This window comes from Ilyonectria robusta (genome assembly GCF_021365365.1).
Source record: "Ilyonectria robusta strain PMI_751 chromosome Unknown BGZ61scaffold_6, whole genome shotgun sequence".
Classification (NCBI taxonomy): Eukaryota; Fungi; Ascomycota; class Sordariomycetes; order Hypocreales; family Nectriaceae; genus Ilyonectria; species Ilyonectria robusta.
Window position 1 is genome coordinate 1891964 of NW_025764440.1, and position 17162 is coordinate 1909125.

At 54.6% G+C, this 17162-nt stretch overlaps 6 protein-coding genes across 6 annotated transcripts; 4 read left to right on the forward strand and 2 right to left on the reverse strand.

The window, feature by feature from the left end:
- Window positions 1-251: 251 nt before the first annotated feature.
- Window positions 252-1668, reverse strand: BGZ61DRAFT_347502 (enolase C-terminal domain-like protein; the record flags this gene model as incomplete). Its single annotated transcript, XM_046239983.1, has 2 exons — window positions 252-1448; window positions 1513-1668. The coding sequence occupies 2 exons, from the start codon at window positions 1666-1668 to the stop codon at window positions 252-254; spliced, it is 1353 nt and encodes a 450-aa protein (XP_046107106.1).
- Window positions 1669-3629: 1961 nt separating this feature from the next.
- Window positions 3630-5728, forward strand: BGZ61DRAFT_448311 (uncharacterized protein). The gene has a single exon (XM_046245462.1). It carries the CDS (start codon window positions 4052-4054, stop codon window positions 5261-5263), a length of 1212 nt encoding a protein of 403 aa, XP_046107107.1. The 5' UTR covers window positions 3630-4051; the 3' UTR covers window positions 5264-5728.
- Window positions 5729-6268: 540 nt separating this feature from the next.
- BGZ61DRAFT_347837 (restriction endonuclease type II-like protein) lies at window positions 6269-7502 on the forward strand (the record flags this gene model as incomplete). Its single annotated transcript, XM_046240012.1, has 2 exons — window positions 6269-6612; window positions 6680-7502. 2 exons carry the CDS (start codon window positions 6269-6271, stop codon window positions 7500-7502), a joined length of 1167 nt encoding a protein of 388 aa, XP_046107108.1.
- A 513-nt stretch (window positions 7503-8015) lies between these two features.
- On the reverse strand, window positions 8016-9317 carry BGZ61DRAFT_448313 (lysophospholipase-like protein). The gene has a single exon (XM_046245463.1). The coding sequence runs from the start codon at window positions 9185-9187 to the stop codon at window positions 8219-8221; it is 969 nt and encodes a 322-aa protein (XP_046107109.1). The 5' UTR covers window positions 9188-9317; the 3' UTR covers window positions 8016-8218.
- A 615-nt stretch (window positions 9318-9932) lies between these two features.
- BGZ61DRAFT_448314 (peptidase family S58-domain-containing protein) lies at window positions 9933-11739 on the forward strand. Its single transcript, XM_046245464.1, has one exon. It carries the CDS (start codon window positions 10076-10078, stop codon window positions 11264-11266), a length of 1191 nt encoding a protein of 396 aa, XP_046107110.1. The 5' UTR covers window positions 9933-10075; the 3' UTR covers window positions 11267-11739.
- Window positions 11740-12304: 565 nt separating this feature from the next.
- On the forward strand, window positions 12305-16906 carry BGZ61DRAFT_347721 (exocyst complex component Sec3-domain-containing protein; the record flags this gene model as incomplete). The annotated part of the gene is made up of 4 exons (XM_046240002.1): window positions 12305-12422; window positions 12556-14756; window positions 14802-15934; window positions 15991-16906. The coding sequence occupies 4 exons, from the start codon at window positions 12305-12307 to the stop codon at window positions 16904-16906; spliced, it is 4368 nt and encodes a 1455-aa protein (XP_046107111.1).
- Window positions 16907-17162: the final 256 nt, after the last annotated feature.

Here is a 17162-nt window from a genome sequence, read left to right on the forward strand (position 1 = left end):
TCATTTAGCATTGTGTCATGATGGGGACGTACATTGCGTGGTAGGTCGGACGTTGATTGTTAAACATAGCCCATTTTATCCTGGGGCTATTTATATTGTGAGCACTCCTGGCTCGTACTATAGACGGAAACTATCCAATCCATCGGGCGTTTTAAGGTTCATTACATCATGACATTCCTCATATCAAGCATCTTTCGGGTACTTTATAGCGGTAGATTTCCAACTCTTTCTTGAGGCTCAATCACAATCCCTCAAATCTTGACGCCGTCAAGAATGACCTTGGCCTCATCCGAAGTCCACCAACTCACGCCCTTCTCTCCGGGGTAGCTGAACTGGTCCATGCTGGCGGGCTTCATCTCGACACTGTAGCCGGGCTCGACGGGGGTGGTGTAGTATCCATCCTTGATGACGGAGGGGTGGAAGAAGTGCTCGTGCAGGTGGTCGACGTACTCGAGGACAGAAAGCTTGCCTGAGACGACGACGTAGTCGATGGTGCTCAGGTGCTGGGTGTACTCGGGGAGGCCAACGCCGCCGGAGTGAGGCACAATGGGGACACCGAACTTCTTGGCCATGAGCAGGACGGCGAGGACCTCATTGACACCTCCCATGCGGCAGGCATCGATCTGGCACACGTCAATGGCACCAGTCTGGAGGAGCTGCTTGAAGATGACGCGGTTCTGGCACATCTCGCCGGTAGCCACGCCAATGCCGTAGGGCTTCAGGGCCTCGCGGACGGCCTTGTGGCCGAGAATGTCATCGGGAGATGTGGGCTCCTCAATGAACCAGGGCTTGAAGTCGGCAAGTTTCTCCATGTAAGAAATGGCCTCCGGGACGGACCAGACCTGGTTGGCGTCGGTCATGAGGACGTTGCCCTTGTCGTAGCCGATGACCTCTCGAGCAATGCTCAAGCGCTTGCGGTCACGCTCAATGTCGCCGCCGACCTTGATCTTGAAGTGGCGGTATCCAGCGTCCAGAGTCTCCTGCAGCAGACCCTTCATCTTGTCCTCGCCGTAGCCGAGCCAGCCAGCGCTGGTGGTGTAGGCAGGGACAGCGCGGTTGTTGAGGGCATCCTGCAGACGCTGGGGCTTGGTCTTCTCAGTCTCCTTAAGCATGGCGATGGCCTCCTCGGGTGTGAGGGCGTCGGTGATGTATCGGAAGTCGATGCAGTTGACGAACTCCTCGGGGCTCATGTCGGCCACGATGCGCCAGACGGGCTTGCCGAGGGACTTGGCCCACAGGTCCCAGACGGCATTGACAACGGCTCCGAGGGCGAGGTGGATGACTCCCTTCTCAGGGCCGATCCAGCGGAGCTGGCTGTCGGAGACGAGGTAGCGCCAGGTCTCACCCCAGTTGGCGACGAGAGATGAGAGAGTCTTGCCTTGGAGGCGGTCGGCAACATGGTTGATGGCGGCGCAAACGATGTCGTTTCCACGGCCGATGGTGAAGGTCTAGGAGAGTGGTTAGCTGCATCTACTCAAGCTTAGGGGGCATTGGAGAGGAAAAGAAGCTTACCATGCCATGTCCGGTGAATTCGGAGTCAGTCTCGAGGATGCAGTATGCGGAAGAGTAGTTGCCAGCGGCGTTCATGGCGTCGGAGCCGGTACCGTCCAGGGAGGTCGGAAACCGAACATCCCGGGTCTTCCAGCCGGTAATGGTAATCTCAGTCATGGTGGCGGTAATTGTAAGAGGTGGTTTGAATGGTGAGGGAGGAGAGTATGAGGGGAGAGAGAAGATGTGGGGTGACAGCGATCGCGGGGGAGGGGCCAAGTAGAATGTCACTGCGATTCCGGCTCGGACACACTGTGAATGTCGAGAAACAGCGTGCGGCTACTCACAAAATGTGCGAAGCAAAATGGGTATGGGAATTATTGAACCTGGGACCTCAATGCGAATGGCAGACGGCAGGTCACGTTGCGCAAGGCTGCTTTATAGCTGGAGCTCCAAAGATCGCGACGCGGGCGAGCATGGAGTTTTTGTGGAGAAATCATGACCTCGCGACACCTACAAGGGGCTCCGAGGATGCTGATTGATGGATAAATACCTCCGTGCAGCGAGCCCCTAAGAAGAAACCATCTCGACAGCGGCCTTCCTTAAAAGTATGGGGGAGACAGCTGACGGTGTTCGGCATGTGGAGATTTGGAGGGGTTGTCGAGCCATCAAGAGGACGGCGGCCACTGCTGAAGCGCGCCAGGGGGAGGTTTGGGGGTTTGCGAGTTTGGGGGGAGTCAGGCTAGATGGGCCGAGGTCTTGGTAGAGGCTATATTCAGTGCCGCCTATCCGTGTCGTGCTACATCGTAGTGCAAATACGACGTTTGTGTAGGATGGAATTGGGTAGTGAAGAATCCAACCCCCACCACCCCCGCGCAATGCCGTCTATCCCCGTGTGAGAGAGATGGAGGGGAGGAGGGAGATGAGTTTTTCCGTACAAGAGAGTGTAGAAGATGGCAGTGTGTAGGTGATTTCTTGGAAGTTATTAAAAGCAATCAACGATCGATCATCCTCTACTGGCCTACTGGCCTACCGGCCTACGTACCGCTTCGGAGAAATGTTCTCTTGGCAACTCGTCCAATCCCTTGTCCGCCTGAATCATGGCGTCCTGGGCAAACCCCACGATTCGTGCCAACTCTTAATTACCCCTCACCCACCCACACCAAGATCTTGCCACTTGGGTGAGGGGCACAGTGCACGGTGTGGGTAACAGTGCTCCTCCTATATTCCGACTGTACCAACATGTACTCCGTACTCCGTACCAACCTCTTCTGGGACGCTTCTTTTCAAGGCACACCCGCTGCATCCCTTACAGCCTCTGCCGTCATAGCTGAGAAACAGGATCGAGGCGACATCCGCTGAGAAGCACCGAGCGAGACACGGCCCCTTGCATGGTACCTCGCTTTTGCATCTTGCCGTCCGGCTAAGTGAAGGGCAAGTAAGACCTGCTTGTCGACTTTGGGAAAATGTCTCTTCGCCTAGACCCTCCTTGCAGAAAACCCGCCATCAACGAGAATCACGGGACATGACGAACTCAGGACGAGCCAACACATCGGCCAAGGTGGGCGCCTTGCTTTTCTGCCTCTGAGAGGTCCCTGCCGACATGGTCCAGTGTCCCGTTTTAGAACATGTCGACCTGGAGGCTGGAGTAGTCTTGCTGCCGCGCTGCACATGACATCAATTAAGGCACTTTGACATGGGGGCATCGCCCCATCAACGTCCGGCCCGCCTTGGTACCCAGTCTTTTGATGGATCCCGCCGTTGCTGGTCGGTCGACCAACACTCAATCCGAGAGCTAAATTCTGGTGGCTGACTGGCTGGCTGGTTGTGTTGGTCGTTGACAATCCCGGCCTCTGGTTTCGACGACGACGCCGAAGCGAGAGAAGCAAGTTCGAGACTGTTCAAGAACTCCTTGCACCAGCCGGACAATCCCGGACGAGGCCTCCCTACATTCCTGGACGGTACCTGTGACAGCGTCGATCCGGCCCTCGATCGGGATGTCGCTCGGCCCCCAGCCCTGCGACTCGACGCAGCGAATCCCGACGCGCCAGATCCCTGCCCACGACGCCATCGCCCGCGTAAACCACTGGGCCCATGACGTGGGCTTTCATCCGCCTCGCAGCTCCTCCATTGGGTGCCCACTCCAGTCCACTACCGTCCACTACATGCAAGCTTGCGAGCTTGCAGGGCCCAAGCCACCCTCTTGGGTCTCTTCCGAGTCACTTGCGTCCCTCTTCCGAGGCGGTAAGGAATTGCCAGCCATGCATTGCCCAACTCTTGCTGCAGCCTCTTACTTGGCTCACATCCGGTTTTTGTTTTCTTTATATGTTCCAATATCAAGGAGCTCTTGTCCGCACGGAAGCAGCCCACGACAACAGACCCAACTACAACCAACATCACCTATTCAACCTACCAACCTACCTCCGACCTCCAATACGCTGCTTTCTCTCCCAAGCCCTTCCTGAATGACGACCCAGTGCCGTCTACTAGTCGCTTCGGTTCTCGCGAATGCGCCCGCCTTAAATTCGAACCCGGACAACACCTGAAGGACAAAGATTTAGCAATGTCAAGCCCTGGGACTCAAACCCTCAAGCCCACCCGCAGAAGGCTCCAAAAATGCGACCCAAAGCTGAAGAGCCTTATGGGCAAACGCGGTTCCGCCGACTCCACGGCCAGTCGCAACGCTGAAGCCGCAATGCCTTTGCAGTCACCCCGCCAGAATCAGAATGGTGCCCCAGACCTGAGCGATTCGAAATGGAGCCACTATCTCCGCCCCAAGACTCTGATCAGTCTCTCTGACGAACTCGAACCGAGACCTCTAGTGGTCAGGCAACCTTCACAGCGCCACATTCCCGAATTCTCCCACCTCACTATCCATGATTCTGGTGGTCGGCCGTCCCTCGACAGTTCATCCCTTCCCTCCCCAGTGTCTTCTACTTCGACTGCATCGACCATGCGCCGCCAAGCAAAGACACCGGTATTCCGAATTGGACAGCTTGAGAACCCCTCGTATGGAAGAGGGCTGAATGTTGCGAACAAGACATCAAGCGTCGAGTTGATTGCCGATCAGTACCGGGCAGTCTTGGAGTCTAGGGACGGCACTGAAACGGAGTCGATTTATGAGGATTCCAATGCACCGGCCGAACCGTGGCGACTAGATGCACGAGAAGTGCCCCGAAGCCACCTACTACCAGACACCCACAGAATGTCTCGACCACGCTCGCGTACTCACTTGGAACCTCTTCAGCAAACAAGCCCGCCATTTCAGTCAATAACCCCCCAAGACGGTGATATGGTGGCTTTCGAAGAAGATGCCATCTACTTCAAGCCCATCTCATTCTCTACGGATCCTTCACCTGAGCCTTCTCCTGGTTACTCCCAACTATCATTCGATTCCCCAACCTCAACCCGTCCTCCATCTCAGGACTACCGTCCCTACTCCCGAGATAACCGGCCAACCTCTCAGGACAACCTCAGCCTACAGATATGTCTTGACCTCCTCACCAGGGAGTTATCATCTGCTGTGGCAGATAGGCCAGTTCGCAGCGGGCCAGACAACGCCGCCCTGCAGATATGGGTTATGATCGAGGCATATGAGCGACTACGAGACCAGGTTGCGAGGATGGCCCTTCGCAATGGCAATGGAGAGGTTGGAAAGGTTACCCAGATCTTTGATACGTGGTTGTGTGCCCTTTATTCGATCCACGAATCGATGGCGGCGGGCGCTGTGCTCAATGAGGGTGATTACAGTGGGCTGGAGGAGTCTTTGGATTAAATGGAGACACATGGGAAGACTGGGAAACGGCAATTTATGTTTAAAAACTACTATCACGGGGCGACCTGTAGGCTGGGATCATGGATGGATGGCGGATTTGGCGTTTGACAACTGGTCCAATACGGGATTATTGAAGGGAACGGTGTGTTTACATCATACATAGATTGAAGGCTTGGCCTCTGGCCATGAATATCTACCAAGAATATTAAACATAAATATTGGTTCTGGATTCCAAGCTGCGGATCTCATCGAGAACGAAACGCGGCCATGGCAAAGTCGAGGCATGAGATGAGTGCCGCTGTCGTCACAATTACTCCGCACAGTATTTTCTCAAAACAAACCAAAAGTCAACAAAACAGGGCACACACGAAGACGTTGGGGCCTAATTCGCGTAGACCAATGATGCTGTACCGGACATGCATGTGAGCTGGCGCGCTTTCTTGGCCCGTTTGGAAGCAACTAGCGTGGCGCGTGTATCTTTGTTGTACCTTCTCATCGCCCGAACGCAAGGCAATCATGCTATCAGTACAAGATGCATGCAATAGGATATACCGGATGTGACGTGCGGCTGGCGTGATGCATCGTCATGTGTCTGTGGGTACTCGACATGTTCTTCCAAGCTGGGTCGAACTTGGACTAGTGGTCGAGGCAGTCTTTCAACATGCCATGTCTCAGATCCTGTCTGATGCAGAGGTTTTCGCTGTGAATAGCAATAGTACTTGACGTATAGGGATGATATCCATAGAGATGTAGATCATTAAGCTCCCTGATGGGAATGTTAGTGAATGGATCGTCTTGGCTTTGGAGCTGTGGTGGAGCGAGCGAGCTTAGCACATGGAGACCCCGCCAGAGAGCTCACTCGGCGTGCTGCGTCATTGGCGAAAGTTCACGCTCGCGCAACAACACCACGACCGAGATCCAGATCTTCACCACAACCAGGTCTACTTCTGAGCGCACAGCATTCTCAATCCAACTGCAGTGCTGTCTCTATATCCGGCGACAACCATGGACGACGACTACGGCGCCGACGACGAGCTCCTGGCCGCCATGGCCGCCGCCGACACAACGCCCATGGTGCGTAGGCCGATCCAGCAGCCAGCGCCGCAGCGGATCCAACAGCCCACGCCGCAGCGCCTCGACAAGGCGCCCCCGTCGAACGCCTCTGGCGCAAAGGTCGTGCAGCCGACGCCCCAGGCGCTTCCGCAGAAGCAGACAGGCTCGAATATTCTCGTGTCGCCGCGCCAGCGGGGAAACCCCGTCCTGACCAGCATTCGCTCCTTGGCGTGGGAGTATAGCGATATCCCGGCCGACTTCGTCCTCGGGCTAAGCACCTGCGCTCTCTTCCTCAGGTTCGTGGTTGACGGCGCATACTCCCTGGATCTTGCCGATTGAGTGCTGACCAAACGGTTCCAACAGTCTTAAATATCACCGCCTCCACCCCGAGTACATCTATACCCGAATCCGAAACCTACAAGGAAAATACAACTTGCGTGTCCTCCTTACCATGGTGGACATCCCCAACCACGAAGCCTCCCTCAAAGAGCTCTCCAAAACTTCGCTCGTCAACAACGTCACCCTCGTCCTGTGCTGGTCCGCCGCCGAGGTTGCCCGCTACCTCGAGCTGTACAAGAGCTACGAATCCGCAACCTTTGGCGCCATCCGCGGCCAGCAGCCCTCAAACTACGGTGAACAGCTGGTCGAGTTCGTCACGGTGCCGAGGAGTCTCAACAAGTCCGACGCCGTTGCGCTCGTCAGCAATTTTGGCAGCCTCAAGAACGCCATCAACGCCGACACAGAGCAGCTCGGCATGCTGAGCGGTTGGGGTGGCATCAAGGTCAAGCGGTGGACATCGGCGGTGGATGAGCCGTTCCGGGTGAAGAAGGCGGCCAAGAAGGCGACAAAGGCGACAGATCGGACGGCCAAGCTCGATCAGGCAAAGCCGCTATCTCGGGTGCCGCTGAGAGAGATGCCGTCGACGGCACCATTGTCTCGAGATCCGCCGGCGACAGGGGCGCCGTCTGCAGTGCCCCCCAACGCGTCAGCTCCCAAACAGTTCCAGTTCATGGATGACACGGATGACGAAGACGATGAAGAGGCGATGCTTGCAGCTGCGATCGAGGAATCAAAGAAGACAGCCGCAGCGGAAGCTACAAGGCAGACTAGTCAGACCTCGAAAGAGGGTGCCGAACTGAGCGGAGGTGTCGCAGCAGCCTTGGCGAGACTCAGAGAAAGTGGATGAGCATTGAAGTCGTTCTTTATCACAAGATTGAGATGACATGCCAAAAGCACCCTGCCCTGCTTCCGAGGTTGATCCCCACGGTATACGCGGACTTATAGACAGCCCAGCCATCCTCCTAGCTGGATCTCGTGTCTTGCCTATCACCGGGGACATGGATGGGCGCCGTGGACGGCAGAGCAAGATTCGGATATGAGATACACATCCATTATTGATGAGACTTGCAAGGACGGAGCCTTCTAGACGGGAGCATTTCCAGTCGTGGTAGTGTCTGAAACAGACAACGGTTCCGGAGGGGCCTTGAAACAACCTCGAAGCCTAGAATATGCAGGCCGGTCAGTAATAGATTCGTGCCTCCACAGAAAACGTATTGCTCGCACAAATATCTTTGAGTATTTGGTACCGGGTACTAGAGCGATTAATCCAGCAATTATAGCAGATTTAAAATAAGTATGCAAAAAATATACACCTAATCTGTATGGACTTACACAAGGGCTTGAATTGTGCCACATGTCATACCAGAGAAACGAGAATTTATTGGGTATTTGGCTAGTAAAGGAAAAATATAAAAGGTTGTAGTTTGTGGCTGATTATCGAGCGTAAAGTCTTCCGAACGCAACGCGCTTAAACATCGAATGAATCCCGAGACAATAATTATTTCCGACAGATAACTCTTGACCCAAACATTTCACACAGCAGGTCTCAATATTTCCTTCGACTCAGCTTTCCAGCTGATTCAAGAATTCGATAATAGCATCAGCCATTTGTTGCAAGCCCGGGTCCTCAAGCGGGTAGTGGCCCGCATTCTCCAACATGACCTTCTTAACAGGGACTTTTGTAACCCGGTTCAGAACCAACTCACTGAGATGGAGCGGTGTCCAACGGTCTTCAGCGGGCTGCGTTAGGAGGATTGGACACACATCAAAGTCCTCGGGCTCCATGGCGGGGGCGTATGTTGCGTAGGTACTGAGGAAACGCATCGTCGCCCAGGAGCCAGCCGATGTCTTGTCTGCGCGGAACACCTTCATTGCATCTGGGTTGTTGACCAGTGCCGACATTTTCCCCGCGAGCCACATGGGCATGGCAAGAGACCGCAGCAGCGGAATACGTGAGCAGATTCGGGCCATTGGTATACCAACGGAGGCGATGACAGGATCATGTAAGGTCTCCTTTCTCACCTGCCGGATACGCTGGTCCAAGAAAGTCATGCCAATAACACCCACGACCTTCTTGTTGAGGGCGGCGATGTGGTATGTCAACATGCCGCCAGCACTGAGCCCGTATAAGACAATGGGGCGTCCGTCATAGGAGAGCTCGTGGTCAACAAAATCATTACCGATGTTGACCCAGTCATCGTACGAGTAGGTCACGCCCGATGCGACACGAGTTTGTCCATATCCAGGCATGTCGATGGCGACAACATCGAAGCCGGCGGCATGAAGAGGCACGCCGAGGATCATGGACATCTGCCGGCCGTTGGTACCCACGCCATGATGCAGGATAACCCGGATCTTGGCGGAAGGGTTCCGCCACCGGTCGAGATGAAGATTGTGGCCACGGTTGTCCCACCACTCCTCCGTGGGAGCGTGTTCTGAATTGAAGTGAAGGCGTTCAGGGAGGAAACGCGTTTGTATTTCCCTCCAAGTGCTTTGGCTGTCGTAGGTGGGAGGGACCTGTTGGGTGGCCATTATCGACTCGACGAGGAAAAGTTGAGAGAAGATGGGCTTAGCTCAAGGATGGAGGATGCAAAACGCCGGATTCTTTGGTCACTATATATGGCATCCCAACTGCCGAGTATGATATCACTTTACAGATCCCTCGGCGGGATGAGCGGAACTTGGGGAGGAATCATTCGCTCGATGGAACCAAGTCACAACGGATGGCACGGCAGTTATTTCGCCTTCCGGATTCCTCGGATTCGCAAGTCAGCATACATCTGATGGACATATCGGAGACTTGGAAGGAAAGCCACATCAGCTTGTCCATTTTTAGGTCGCAATGACATTTGGTCTTGTACTCTATCGATCATATCATATTCTTGGGTGGGCACCACGTGGCCCAGCACTGAGACTGTACCTATGCATTGGAGACAATTTTGGGAACCATCAAATACCAGTAGAGATTCTGATTTGTGATTGATTTCTATTTTAGAGCATGAGACGTTGAGCTTCGGTCGTTGATATACAAATTGTCCTTCTTTTAAGTCACTACTTGGGGTTTCTATTTTTGTAGAGTATTTGTGATAACCAAATATGATTCTGCTGCTGTTGCATCAAATCTAACTTAATTTGTCAAAACACGATGCGCATTCGATTTTATATGCAGCCTCAACTCGCACCATTCTAGAAATGGCCGACATTCACTGGAACTTTTGGGTGACTACCACTCTGTTCCTGCTCGTATCTCGTATGACACTCGACCAGTCTGAGTCAGCGCCGACACAATCATGCAGTCGTCGTCACTGCTACTACATCGAAGTAAATGAGGCCTGGGACTTGTTCTATTCTTTATCGCCGTCGCCTCTGCTGTCACCCTAGCTCACGAACCAACACGATACAACTTACAGGACAATCATCATGGCACAGCCTACACCATCCACCAGTAGATCGCGTCTCCGCGATATTTTACCGCAACTCCACCTGGGCAAGTGGCCGACTGGTCCTCTCAACTCCATCACCGACGTTCCTGGAGTCCTTGTCAACACACAATCTATCCAGCCCGACAGAAATGTGAACACAGGCGTAACCACGATTCTCCCCCGGTCGGACTGGTTCAAATACTCATGCCATGCCGGGATCTTTAGGTTCAATGGCTGCGGCGAGATGACCGGCACCCACTGGATCGAGGAGACGGGGCTGTTGACGTCGCCCATCATCCTCACCACTTCGTCCTCCATCGGCGACGCATACCGCGGCGTCTTAGAGTATGCGTTCCGCCACCACTCTAATGAAGAGGGAGATATGGATCTCTTCATATTTCCTCTCGTTGCCGAAACGTATGATGGCTACTTAAACGATCAGTCTCGCTTTGCTGTTACGCCAGAACATGTTGTCACTGGCATCCTAGGGGCCAGCTCGGATCGCGTGCCTGAGGGAAACACGGGTGGTGGCACTGGGATGATATGCCACAGATTCAAGGGCGGGACGGGGTCGAGCAGTCGAGTCGTCAGGGGCGTTGATGTGACAGGAAAGCCGAAGGATTACACAGTCGGCGCTCTAGTTCAGGCAAACTACGGAGCCCAAGAGAACCTGCACATTGGCGGCGTCCCAGTCGGGCGCATCATCAAGTCGCAACAAACCGCTGACAGTTCAAAAAACACATGCGACACAGACTCTTCGAGCAAGGAACCTCGAAAAGACGGGAGCATCATCGTCATCATCGCCACGGACGTCCCCCTCACTCCAGTTCAGCTTCAGCGCGTTGCCAAACGGGCCACCGTCGGACTCGCCAAGGTGGGCGGTTACGGGAGCAACTCATCCGGAGACATATTCCTCGCCTTTTCGACGGCGGCCAAGGTGCCGTTCCAAGAGTTCTCGATGGTTGCAGGGGCGACGCCAGTGGTGAACCCCTACCAGCCGCTGCCGCGGGCGGTGGAGATGCTGGACAACGACTCGATCAACGGGGTGTTTGAGGCTGCCGCCGATGCGACGGAGGAGGCGATTTATAACGCGTTGTGCATGGCGGAAACGAAGACGGGGTATAAGGGGCGGAGTGTAGAGGCGTTAGATCTGGACAAGATGCGAGAGATTGTAAGGAGCCGCCTATGATATCCTATAGCTTGTGCGGTTGGATTAGGAGAGTTGCTGTCTAAGATGCACGGTTGAGAGTTATCTGGAACTTGTGTGTGGCCTCGGTCCATGCTCTGAACGGATAGGTATTGCTCGCTCAAATCCGGCGTGGCTAGCATAGGGTTCAAAGGTGATAACCTCCTGGCTTCAAACTATATCTTGAGCAACTCTATGGTCTTTTTCCGATCACGAATCATTTCTTTCTTTCTTCGAAGGAGAAATACCGGAGCTGGGTTGGAAACAGGTTTGCTCAGTAGCGGGTTGCTCAGCCTCCCTCGTCATCATCCAGCCCCATACTCCGTATTGAACGCGGAACTTTGAACGCCAGGCCCTTACGCCAGGTGACAGATAGGACAGTATTTACTGTGAATATGCAATTAGCAACTAGCTTGTAAATCGAATATACAAGGCAAGAGATGCACGATCTCGAACGGTCTACAGCACCTTATACACTGTAGCGAGGTTGTCGACAGCCACGGCCGTCCGATGTCTCCCTTATCCATACGTCAAAGCGGTGGGGAGTGGATGAAGCTAAGGAGGGCCCCACCTCCGAGTCCATGCGCCGCAAAAGCCATCGGCTAGTACGTACCTGCCCGAGCTCCCCCAGAACGGCGTTGGAAGGAGGTAGCACTCACTGGCTGGAGGTACCTGCCCACTAGCGGACAGAGCAAGGTACAGCAGGTAAGTTAGGTGCTCACCACCTACCACCTGCGCCTGCAGCGAGAGATTGTGAAACTGATGGGGCTACCTGGTTACCTAACGGAACGCAAGGAACGCAACCTCCGACCTCCAACCTCCGTCACCACCTCCTCCATCACCCATCGTTTCGCCTCACTCGGTCGGCTCCCCGATCTCCCGGCCTCCACCTCGTCCTCGCCGACCGGACTGCCATCTCCTCCTCCCCCGACCGAATATGCTTCCGCGCCCCCCGCTCGTCGTCGCTCCATCGTGATCGATTTCCGCCCCCGTTCCCTCGCTGTCCCGTGCTGAGCTGGCTGAGCTGGCCAAACGGTGGCCATGGACCGCGCAAATGGTGGCGGCCCCGGCGCGGCTGTCAACAGGGCAGAGCGGTTCGAGGATGAGAAGCGCCGCATTGTCGACAGCTGCTTCAACAAGAAGGATGTCGATGGGTCTCGTAAGTCCTTTCCGTAGCCAGTCTGCCCGCTCTTTCCACTCTGGCCAAGTTGTTCAGTTCAGCATCTGCCCTCTCCATCCCAAGCCTGGCTATGTTTTCAATCAAAGCTTGCGAGCTGACACGTCGACACCAGTTCTCGAAACCTACATCACCCACATACGAATCACCGAGTTCTCCTCCCATCCCTCCTCCCCACCTCCGCCTCAAGCTCGAACCCCCGAAGGCCAGAAACCTCGAGTCATCATTGTAGCCGTACGCAAGTCGGGCCGTGTTCGCATGCACAAGTCCAAGGAAAATGTCAATGGTACTTTTTCAATCGGCAAGACATGGAACCTCGACGACCTCACTCACATCGAGTCCTACACTGGCGCTCAAGTTGACCCCTCCCATCGCGAATGGGTTGGCGACACTGGATTTCTTGTCACCTTGGGAAAACCCTACTTCTGGCAGGCTCAGACCGACAAGGAAAAGAAGTTCTTCATCGCAAGCCTCATCAAGATATATGGCAAATACACGGGCGGCAAGGTCCCGGAACTCATAGGCTTTGATACCAGGGAATTGGACCAGGTCATGGGAGGTGGGAGACGCCCGCCCGCCGGAGCCGCAAGACCACCGCCGCCTCAGTCTGAACAAGGGCCTAGTCAGCCAAACTCATCTGCCTCTTCGCCGCGCCCCGGGCCTCCTCCCATGAGAGGCAACCCCGAAAACACCCGTTTCGCGAGGACGCCTCCGGTTCGTCCCCCCATCAACGGCACCAGTTCTCCCGCAGGGAGCCTCGATTCGACTGCGTCCAGAGATCGACCCCCTCAGCCACCGTGGATGGCCCAGAGCAACAGGAGCCAGGATTCGGTTGCCAACTCTATTGGGGGGAGAAGTGACGATGGCTCCAGCTTACCTCCTCGATCTCGAAATGGTATGCAGGGGCCAGGTGCCTTTAGTCGGTTTGGAGAGCCTCCGGAACCTCGAACAGCACAACCCTCTGTATTAATGCCACCGCAACCACTGCAGCCACCTCAACCACCGCAATCCCTGGCGCAGCCACAGCCACCTCCTCAACTTCGACCTCAGGCCTATCAACCAGAGAGGCCCCCGCCAGAAAGGAGAAGACCACCCATGGACCCAACTCGCCCTCATGACCGAGACTTGGTCCCTCCCCCCTTGGTGAGCCCATCCAAAAGGTCAGAGCCCATGGGGCAGCAATCCATGGCACCGCAATCCATGGCATCGCAACCCATGGCACCACCGCCCAGGAGCAGTGAGCGGATGGCGCCTAGAAAGGACTCCTCAAGCCAGAGGTCTACAGGTACGTCTTTGACGGGAAGTTTTAACGACCGCGACATTCCAACACCTACCTCCCGTACGTCCGAGACGGGAAGGCAAGAGCCGGCTCTGGCCCCTTCAGCCCTCAGAGCTCCATCTGGTACTTCATTGCCAAAGTTTGCAAGCCCGTCGTCGTCCCCTGCTATAACAAGTAGATCAGCTCCCACGCCACCTCCCGAGCCTGCGGCTGTCCCACCCATTGAGTCGCCCGCTGAACCACCCACCGTACCACCAACAGAGTCCACGCCTCAGGTTCCACCGGAGCCATCAGAAGACTCTGTAGCTTCACGGCCTGGCCTGGGGCCCATGATAAAAGCCAAGAAGTCCAGGAACGAGATTGCTGGTGCCTTTTGGAAGGCCGCGTCTGCTGCAAATGCCGCAACTGCATTCAAACCCCGACCTGGTGGCGCTGGAGAACGGATGCGACAAGCCAAAAACAAGTCCGAGGATGCTGGTCCTGATGGCATTACCGGTGTTGTTCCTGCTCCCCCTCGCCCTCCTTCCCCAAGTAAGGATGTACCTCTGGACGCACCCCCAAGCCCGGAACCGCCCAAACTCACGGAAAAGTCTCCGCGACGAGGTTCCCTGGTTCCTGAAGTCAAGATTTCGGTTCCCCGAAGCCGCCCGAACAGCTCTAATGGTCCAGTGAAGGAACTCAAGACAAAGGAACCTAAAAAGACAGAGACCCATCGCTCTATCACTGCAGGCAATGATTCTAAATACCTGCAAACATTGGGGGTGGACCCATCGATCCTTGATGATAGAAGTGATGAATTCTGCACGTGGCTAGATCATTTCGGATGGATACCTGGGCAGCAGATGCGAACACGAAACGTCGAGGAAATGAAGACCGACCTTGAACGTGAATTGAACAAGGCACAGGCTGGTGGATGGTTGGCTCGCTTCCGCGAGGAGGATGAACGTGTGGATGCTATCAAGCAAGGCATGGACCTTGCAATGGCTGAGTGCGAGGAACTGGATAATCTCCTTACTCTCTACTCAGTCGAGCTCTCGGTAGGTCAACACTACTTGTGTTGAGTCTAAACTAACACCTAGCAGACACTTTCAGACGACATTGCCTACATCGAAGCCCAAGGCCAAGGTCTTCAAGTACAAACAGCTAACCAGAAGCTGCTCAAAAAGGAGCTCGAATCACTACTTGAGACGTGTGCCATTACAGCCAACGATCTCGAGGCGCTCAAGATAGCACCGTTAGACAACATCCGGGGACTGGAAGACGTCGAAAACGCTCTCGTAACTCTCTTCAAAGCCATGGCGAAGATCGATCCATCATTGATCGGTGCCCCCAACAAGGTGGTTGATGTATCAATGGACTCGGACCAGACCCACGGGCTCAATAGCGACTATAGCCATATGCGGATTGTGCGAGAGAAGAAGGAGATGTATGTCCAGGAAAGCGGTTTCTTCATGAGCCGGCTGAAAGACTTCATCACAAAGCAGTTCGATGCAGCCTTCAACGAGACAAAGTTGGCAATGGAGGGGGCGCTTTCCAGAAAGGTCGACTCTACCCATCACGACCTCGGTCGCGACGTTTTGTGGAAATACCATCCCTTGATGCTGTACGCCCGAGATGTCGATCTGGATAACTGGAACAACATCATACAGGTTTACCAAGACAAGAGCCAACCTGTCTACCGGGTCGAATTCCAGAATGTTGTAGCCATCTGGCGAAAAAACGCGAGAAAGCTGACTGGCGAAGAAGCCGAGCTTCTTTTCTCATCGCAGGCGGAGAAGCATCAGGAGGGTGGCGTGGCAACCACAGCGAGAAAGCTAACCGTGAAGCGAAGTCAGACGCTCGCCCGAGCCCTGCGATCGCCGTTGGCGGATGGTGGTAATCGGACACCAGTAGAGAAGCAGACAAGCGACAGCAGGAACCTGCCGTACGAGGTGTTTGCGGGAGTCATGGATGATCTGCTCCCTCTGGTGCAGATGGAACAAAACTTTGTTGTTGACTTTTTCCACGCAACAACGCTCGAGCAGATAGACTTCCCCGACTCGGTGGCGGCTAGTGCGCCCCGAGATCGTCGAGGAGGCGACCTCAAGCGACCTCGACTCATGGAGCCCGATCGAGAACTCGCCCGCCGCGTCACACGAGCTATGGAGGTGATATTTACCTTCTTGGAGCAGGAGCTGCTTCGACTCATGGAATGGGTCATCGGACAGGATCCTCTGTAAGTTGAACGACTTGTTCTCGATTATTGATGCAGAAAGACTAACAAGTACATAGCCAAGGAGTTGGAGTTTTAGCCACAATGGAAAAGAAGTTGGGGGAGATAAGCCAGTCCAACCAAGATTTCCTCAACACCTTGCTGCAGAAGATGCACGGGCACTTGGACGGACGATTCAAGAAGTTCGTTGACGAGCAGATTCGGGCAATTGAGGACACGAAGGTCAAGATCAAGAAGCGCAAGGGCGTCATTTCCTTCATCCGTGTGTTCCCGACCTTCTCAGCGGCCGTGGAGAACATGCTGGTAGGAATAGACCCCAACCTCTCGGCCCGACGAACGATTGACCGCGAATACGACCGCCTGCTGAAGACAATGTTCGACTCATTGATGGTGATTGCGCGGGAGAATCCTGCGGTGAGCGTGACAAACGGGTCCGCGGACCCCGAGGACAAGGAAGCGCTCAACTTCCACATTCTACTGATCGAGAACATGAACCATTTCCTTGAGGAGACGGATACGCGAGGACTGGATGTTCTTGAGGAGTGGAAGGAGCAGGCAAATACAACATACTACGAGCACATGGGCCTGTATCTCAACGCTGTGATGAGACGACCGCTTGGTAAGGTGCTAGAGCATCTGGAGAACATGGAGGCTCAACTGCAGAGCGGCAAATCGGCAGGATCCATCGCAGCGCAGCCTTCCAACAGCAAGACGGTATTCAACAAAGTGCTCGGCAACTACGACGCAAAGGAAGTGCGCAAGGGCATCGAGGCACTACGGAAACGTGTGGAGAAGCACTTTGGTGATGCCGACGACCCAGCGCTCAGCCGAGGTTTGGTGATTAAGGTCCTGACGGAATGCGAACAGTTTTACGAAGAAGTGGAGAGCCGGATTGGACGAGTGACGACGGATGTGTATGGCGGAGATGTTTTGTTTGAGTGGCCTCGGGCTGAGGTAAAGTCTGCGTTCCGATGAGGGGATGAGATGACAACGAAGATGGCGTGAGGTCTCGAGCACCGCCAGCAAACGGTTGAAGTTTTTTAGGGAACAGATGGGATGAGTGGTGAGAAGATGAGAAGATGATGCCCTGTACTAGTACACTACGATAGCGACCATGAGATGAGGGACACACGCACGCATGTCATGTCAAATGTTGGGGGGGCGCGGATTGGCGTCTGCTGCGGTGTTTTGTTTACCAGCTTGTCGTTATATATTTACATATATATCTATA